The sequence below is a fragment of the Idiotropiscis lumnitzeri genome, chromosome 6 (assembly GCF_059441095.1).
Source record: "Idiotropiscis lumnitzeri isolate Australia: NSW breed Sydney's pygmy pipehorse chromosome 6, RoL_Ilum_1.0, whole genome shotgun sequence".
In the NCBI taxonomy this organism is placed as follows: Eukaryota; Metazoa; Chordata; class Actinopteri; order Syngnathiformes; family Syngnathidae; genus Idiotropiscis; species Idiotropiscis lumnitzeri.
In genome coordinates this window covers 21,129,861-21,138,069 of record NC_142396.1, presented here as the reverse complement: position 1 = coordinate 21,138,069, position 8,209 = coordinate 21,129,861, and the positions used below count along the sequence as shown (strand labels likewise).

Sequence of the window (8,209 nt, the reverse complement as noted above, 5' to 3'; positions counted from 1 at the left end):
TTATAATTGTTGTCCTGTACTTTGTAGTCCTTTTAACTGTGTGCTTACACTTTGTTTATCCAGCAGAGTTCTGTTCATGATATATCTGTCACGTCCTATGTTTCAGCAACAGCATCATCGAGGGTGACAGTGATGAAGAAGAAGATGATGATGGTGACCTCATCCTGGAAAGTGACTGTTTGACATTCTATCAATCACACAACACTACGAACCTTACCAGTGAAAGATTGCACAACAGCCCGGTGGTTAGAACCCTTCAACAGAGCGTCTCCATGCCTGAATACATGGCATCGAACCTGAGGTCCGGTCAAAACGGACACCCAGGTCACAGCATTCAACGGAGTATGAGAGAGGGTGGCAATATAATAACACTGTGAACAGAGCCATGTGTTTTACTGACTGTCAAATAATAGATGTAAAAAAAATTGTTGTGGGTGCCTGCAGTTGATTTGCTGATTCCTATTCCAAACTTTAAATGTATATCAGTAGCAATATTAATTTCTTCTTTTATCATGCTGGCCAGATTTTATCAAGGTCTTGTATGACTCGACATCACTCTTAGCATCCATTATTTTTCTGTATGGATGTTAGGAATTGTCATACTACCATACAGAGGTATAGGCTGGATTATAAATGTAAAAAAACTGTAATGAAACATAAAATACTTACACAGTGGACCCTTCTAAATTTTCTCATACACACGCAAATACTTTTGTGTTTTGTTGTTGAATGTAACGGGGTGTCACACGGCGCAAGCGCTTCTCCTTCATACATACGTCACACATAGACGAGAGACCTGCATATGTGATGTGAAAATCTAGAAATTCTTATTCTGCGTTCGTTTTTAACTGCCAATTATGGCTTATTGTCGGGTTTTTTTTACGCTTTTTATTGAGATATTCACGCTTTGCATTTTGCCATGATAGCTTTTTCATCGACCAAAATCCTGTGCGAGTGGGTGCTGCCTGCAGCAGCCAATAGCGATTCAGACTTGACTTTTAACACCATGGCTCCCCTTCCAGCAGGCCAAGAAGGAGCAAGTATGTCTGCGTGGTGAGCTGCCTTGGCGTCTCGGGCAGAAAGGTCCCACAAGCTATTATATGCTTGCCAGTGTAACCAAAATGTGTTTGGATGCAATCCTTCTTGATAACCTACATATGTTTTTCCTTCTGACCACCACTGGTACACTTTAAGTGTAGTTCAAATGCTTAGAATCATTACTGTACGTTTACACTAAAAACAAAGGTTATGATGATAATGAGGATGAATTACTGCCATGGTGCAGGCAGGTGTAAAACAATGAACATTTGACTGTGCAGCAAAGTATGAATTACATAGATGGTGCCGACACTTCTGGGTAAGCCTACGTTGATATAAAAGTCCACTCAGTCGATACTTCCATGGCTACTAACCCGAAGTCGCAAGATCCACGCAGTCATGGAGAGGTGAAGTGATGGGACTTATGCATGAGCCAAAACAGACTTGGGAGCCACCATTATAGGATCCCCTCCCCACTCAATGTTCATCTCAAATCTATCATGGCTCGTTTCAGAGTTGTGGTTGGATGAGCATGTGTGTGTAGGTCGGCCTGCCTACACACACACCAGCCTTCTGCATTTTAGCTTATTTACGGCAGACAATAATCGTTCATTGTCTCAATAAATATCATACATACTACAGACAGTATTTTTGTTGCAAAAAAATAACTTTTTTGCCACGTCACTGGAAATCACGAGTAACTACGTTCTTCCACAAACAGTGGGATAGGTGAATTCTCAATTGTCAAGCAAAAAACATGCTAGGGTCCACTGTTTTACATTTTTCTTTCCCCGATTATTAAAGGAAGATAAGGGAGATCAAAGGGGGAAAAAAACACGGTGTTTGGTATATCATGTCATTTGAAGACATTGCACAAGCCTAGAACAAGCACCGCAAATACTTGATGGAGAATATGTTGGTCGACTCAGTCACTCTATATTCTTTTGAGTTAAAAAATGATCCAAAGAACTTCACCCAGAGCAAGAAGTACATGTACATCTGTAGCCAACTACTGACAACATTTAATTCTACATTTTAAATTGTGCTTTATTCTGGAATGGTCACGTCTACTACTGACAAAACTTGGTTGTCTTTCTTTTTGTTTTCTTTTTTATGGTACAAAATCTTGTGTAAGAAACTAACCCCCCCCCATACAAATAGTGATTTTGTTTTAAGTGTTGGAGCAAAATCCTTTCTTTTTATGTTACGCAGAGTACCGGTTCACAAATCTTATTTTAACCTTTATGGTGTGATGGGAGTGGGGCAAGCTGAGAAAATGTTAGCTGTGGAACTGTATACAAAGTGTTTTCTGGTTATAAAAACTCTGAAAATGAAAGATGTGTCCATTTAGATATAGACTTCTAAAAGTTCAGATGAAATTAAAAATCTGTTCCAAATCTTATCCATTGTATGCCTGCATTTTTTTTTTTAAAAAAGCCTTTGCAAGTTACTTCAGTAACATATTGTCAGGGCATAAGCGTGTTGGTTGCAGAAAAATGGCACAGATACAAATGTGATCATGAGGCTATAGTTTTTATTGTATTTCAATTGCAACTGAAGCCTTGACTTCTGTGTACTTCATCTCGGTGGTCCTGATAGAGAGACTTATGGAATGTTTTTTATTCAAAAATCATAATTAGTGAATGAGTGAATGACCGAAGCGGTGGTAAAACATTGCCATTAGCTCCATTAGGATACTAAGGGCTTAGGTTTTACACTTCCATCTCCAAACACAGACAGCATGCATATGCCCAAACCACTCAACTTTGGTTTCGTCAGACAAAACAACCATCAATCCATCCATTATCTAAGTTGCTTCAACTCACAATTGTCACAGGAGTGCTGGAGCCTATCCCAGCTGTCTTCAGGAACCCTGAACTGGTTGCCAGCCAATCGCAAGGCACACAAAGACAAACCATCCACACTCACAATCACACCTAGGGACAATTTAGAGTGTCCAATCAAACTACAATGCCTGTTTTGGTAATGTGGGAGAACATTGAAACTCCACACAGGAAGGCTGGATTCTGGAATTCAACCCCGGACTTCTGCATTGTTAGGCGAACATGCTCAACCACCATGTCGCCCGATCAAAGGAAAGGAAAATGTTTCAGATTTTCTATCCAAACATCAATGAATCAATCAAAACTTTATTAAAAATGCAAAATGCAACATAAAAAGAAGACCTATCTACAAGCTCACACACACACGCACCCCCCCAAAACACACTTACACAAAACCTGATAACTGTTTAAAAATTACATGGCAAGAATCCATATGAGAAAAAGCGTACACAAGGGGAAGCCCACGGCCACAGGGAACACCATCATCAGAGACCCATGGCCCAGATTGACCAGGTCGACCCTAATCATGGTGTAGATGCCTCCGGTCCACTGGGCCTTAAGAGCTCCCCGGCGGACGCCCGTCGACCAACCCGCCAGCCACTGAGAAGGCCAGCCACACCTCCCAACGCGGAGGCCAACACGAGGAATCACATACAGACTAATAATAAAAATAAAATTGGAAAAAAAAGTCAGGCTTTTATGTGCCACCGTGAAAGCATCCATTCATTATCTTCGCCTCACAAGGGTCGCGGGCATGTTGGAAGCCATCCCAGCTGTCTTCGGGGTACACCCTGGACTGGGTGCCAGCCAATCGCAGGGCACACAAAGGCAAACAAGGATTACTTATGACAAGGAGCCTCAAACAAACTTCAATTGAAAACATCAACTCCCGTTAATCAAAATGTATTGTTACTGTATCTATGATATACAGTATGATTTGTTCTCTCCAAATGTTGGATGTCTTGCGTTTTCCACCTAGACCAAGATTAGATTTTTAAAGCTGCAAAGCACGGCTGGTCCTTCTTTACAGAAAATGAAAAACTGAGGCATTGTTTTTTAATTGTGGGCTAACAGAATTGATTTTAAAATGAAACAAAAATGATTAAACTTAATATATTGTTGCACAACATTTTGTTGAGGAAACATTTCCCGGTGTCAGAAAACTTGGTCTCAGCTCAACTTTTGTGTCCTCACTGACTTGTTTGCCTTTGCGCATGATGAGATCACTTTTCGCTGAGATTTGGGAGAACTCTGGAAGTCCATTTGTGATTAGGTGCAAAACCCTTTTTGTGCTCATTTACTTTCTTGACCAACCAATTACTATTGAATTGTAACATGTATCTGACAGTGTTTGATAAGGTGTGGTTTCTAATCTAATTGACTCATCAGGTGTGGTTTAAAATTAAACTTCTAACCACAAATGTTTGGAAGCCAACTTCCATAAATCCAGTGCTTTTTTTATGGGAATGAGACCTAATGGGTTATTTACAGCAGTTTATGTCAATGCCAACCACAGATAGAAAAAAATAACTCTTCCACTTAATGACTGAAGGTACATAATGAACCTCTATATAAACATTTGGTGAATCGTTTTTCTAAGTGGCGTGAATTTTTTTTCTAATGTGAAATATATGTCTTGGCTAAGTAAAAGTTTAGAAACATCGATTTACAACATTAAAGAGCAACAGCAGCCCTGCGTAAGCGAGTGACAGCAGCCACTATCAAGTTCCGCAGTCACTAGCTACCTTCTATAGCACCACCCGGCCAACAGTGCTTGCAACCGTCTGCAGGCCCGAGAGGTGAGTAAGTAAGCAGCAGTTGATTTAGTAAATCAAGAATTTCATAAACATATATTTTGGCAATATCGGTAGTAAACTAGCAAAAGGGCACCTAGACATGGTCACTCTGTCCGGGATGGAGCCCACAACCTCGAGTTTGGGAGACAACCATTGACCCATGCATATGGAAATTGCTGTCAACATTTACATAAAAAAAGGTATTTAATTATCTCTTTTATAAATCCAGATTATGGTGGATACAGTAAATTTTACTGATGATTGGTTGTACTCTTTTTCCGGCCTCCCTCATGCCCATATCCTGGACTAGAACACGCTCAATCATATTACTGTACTTTGTTTTTGCTTACCACCTCACCAATCTCAACCATCTTTCACAAGAACTCTGCCACTCAAATTTCTCTCCATTTCCAGGCCTCTCAAAACATTGTGACTTGTTTTAGTATATACATATATATATATATATATATATATATATATATATATATATATATATATATATATATATATATATATAATACAGTTTTTACCCATAACCACAAAATTAATCTACAAAACAACAAGTTGTTTTTCCTACGAAGGAGAATAGTATTTTTCACACAGCCACATTTTTTTTTTAAGAATACCTTTTTTTGGGGGGAGGGGCATATAGAAAATGATTTCATACCCATTCAAGTTATTTGTGCTCCAAGTAGAAATTTCTTACGTTTCCTAGTTACAAATCCAAATTTCCTTGTTCCTTGTTACAAGTCCAACTTATTTTTGCACCAAATTTACCTCCATATAAAACCACCTATGCTATGCACTGGAGGCCCAGGCATGTGCTATCCATCCATCCCTTATCTGTACCGCTTCTTCTCACTAGAGTCGAGGGCGTGCTGGAGCCTATCCCAGCTATCATCGGGCAGTAGGCGGGGTACACCCTGAACTGGTTGCCAGCCAATCGCAGGGCACACAAAGACGAATAACCATCCACGCTCACACTCATACCTAGGGGCAATTAAGAGTCTCCAATCAACCTGCCACGCATGTTTTTGGAATGCGAGAGGAAACCGGAGTACCCGGAGGAAACCCACGCAGGCGCGGAGAGAACATGCCAACTCCACACAGGAAGGTCAGAGCTAGAATCGAACCCACGACATCTACATTGTGAGGCCATCGTGCTAACCAGTCGCCACCGTGTTGCCCAGGCATGTTCTAATAGGCCTCATTCTCTTAAAAGGTAAGGACCGTAACATGCACCTCTCTCCCAAAAGTGAGCGACACAAACGTGATGAAACACTGCGATTTTTGTTTTACCGGATTTTTCAATATTTAGAATAACTGTCATACTATAACACATTTCTACATTGTGGAACTAATAAAGGTAGCCTTTACTCTAACACAACTGTTACTGCCAATGTGCACTGCTGTGTGATGAATAAGTCTTTAAAAACAAGTTACTATATTTCCCACAATCATTTAACGTGAATGTAGTCAAACCCCTTCGTAAAGAAGTGGATGTTAAACCAGATTTCTTTTGTAATCACATATCAATATCTGTCCTTCCTTTTCTGCTCAAGATTCTCAAGAAAGTAGTTGACTTTGTGCAGAGCAGCAATTTATTTGATGATATTCAGTCATGGTTTAGCATTTGCATTTCACTAATTCAGAAATGCGTTGAGCGGAAATGCATCACTTGGCAGTCCAACCCAAAGTATATTTATGTCTCAGAAAAAGTGTGCACTGACATTATTTACGTCACTCTGTCACCCACTTCTGGCGCAAATTACACTTAATAACTCATCATTTAGGTCATCTTCAAAAGGAAATGCTTGTTACATAGTAAGTGTGATTATGTGCTATTTGGAAGCGTAATAGCTCGTTTTCTTTGAAGGACCATCTCATTAATTAAAAAAAAAAAAAACACTGTACTGAGCCAAACCTGTCTTCAACAATTTTCTCCCATTATGAGGACATTCCTAATGAATATGTACAAGAAACCTAACAAAGTCAACTGCGTTATCTACCTAAGGCAGTTTTAAAAACTTTATAAAAACACATTTTATTCAGAAAGACGAGTGTGTAGGAGACAAAAAAATAGTTTCTATTTTTATTTTTTTCTTACTCAATAAATCTAGTCTGTACTTTACATTTTAAAAGACAGTGGATGAAGTTTATGTGAACGTTTGAGTTGCTCACTTTTGGGGGAGGGGTGCATGTTACTGTCCTTACCCCGTACATTTCGACGATCCGTCATTCACCATCAGCCGGCCCGCCAGTCCATCAGTTTTTAGTCTTTTACTCCATTATTATTTTTTCCGCACTTCAGTCAGTACGACTGTCAGTAAAAACAACTGTTTATACAGGTAACAGCACATTATTTTATTCAAGAAGAATCATGTCACTGAGCTGGCTCTGGTCCATGTCATCGTCTGTCACTCACAGGTGTGCTTCGCTCTGAAGCTCACGCTACTTAGCCTATTATCAGGTCTATCACTATCACTAGGCACAACGCCTTACGCCTGTCCTGCCAGCATATCTTATTCATGATCTCTAAAAGTTGAGAAATGCGGTGAAAAACAATATAAACAATGTAGCATAAATTGATCAAACATGGATTGGAACATAACAGAAATTTCGCAGAGAGCTCGCAACAGACAACTTTTTATTGTGAAAGCTACTGATATGACGCAGCGCGGTCACACTGAAATTTCTGATGTGGACAAGGCTAATGCGTCAACGTGTGCTGCAAAACATAAACATGATTTGCAAAGGTAGTCTATGCATTTTGCTGTAAAAGGTTTCTATCGAAGCGCTCAAGCTAGCTGCTAGCTGCTAGTCAAACTGGTTGCGTTGCATCAACCACCCCCAACCTCCTCCCCCCAACCCACTCACCACATGTAAAGTCTTAACATTTGTGCTACATGTCTTTTTTTAGGTTTAGGTTTTTTGTGCTTTTCTTTGTCCTCCTGGAGGTTAAGATCAGGGGGTGTTGTTATTATTTGTCAACTGTGGGCATGTGAAGCTCTTTCAGACTTTTCTGTGATTAAGGGTTATATGACCTGACTTGACAATCAAGTAGCCTTGTTTCAAGAAACACAAGTCAGGGTCAAGACAAGGAGTAGAATTCTTATTTCATCACACTTATGCACGAGACTTTGTGTTAAAGTGGATTCTAAAAATAACTTTTCGTTGAAGCGTCCTGCACAATATTTTGGATTTTTTTACATCATACGGGAGCTCATGCGATAACCTCTACACAATCGGTCTCTCCCGTGATTCCCACCAAGAGATTGGGGGAGGGGGGCGTGGCCATAATGCTCATTACCAGGAGGCATTTTTAAACTTTTTAGTTTTGTATTATAATTTCTACAAAACAAATTTATAAAATAGGAAATGCAAGCTAATATCATTTTCCTGAAAAAAAGAATCATAATTTGAGCTTCTTATTGAAAAATGGACCATCCTGGGTAAAGGATATGTGATCTTGCTCAAGTTAAACTTCTGCCAACTGACTTGATTCCTTGTTTCTCTTGTGTGCTGTCTACA

The 8,209-nt window shown here is 39.7% G+C and overlaps 1 protein-coding gene across 1 annotated transcript in view; it reads left to right on the top strand.

Annotated features, from left to right (window-relative positions):
• Positions 1–2,440, top strand: part of pard6a (par-6 family cell polarity regulator alpha) — a 22,441-nt gene extending 20,001 nt beyond the window's left edge. The window contains exon 6 of the mRNA XM_088298855.1: positions 107–2,440. Coding sequence (XP_088154981.1) covers positions 107–377 — 271 coding nt within the window. The 3' untranslated portion in view covers positions 378–2,440. The remainder of the gene's footprint in view (positions 1–106) is intronic.
• Positions 2,441–8,209: the final 5,769 nt, after the last annotated feature.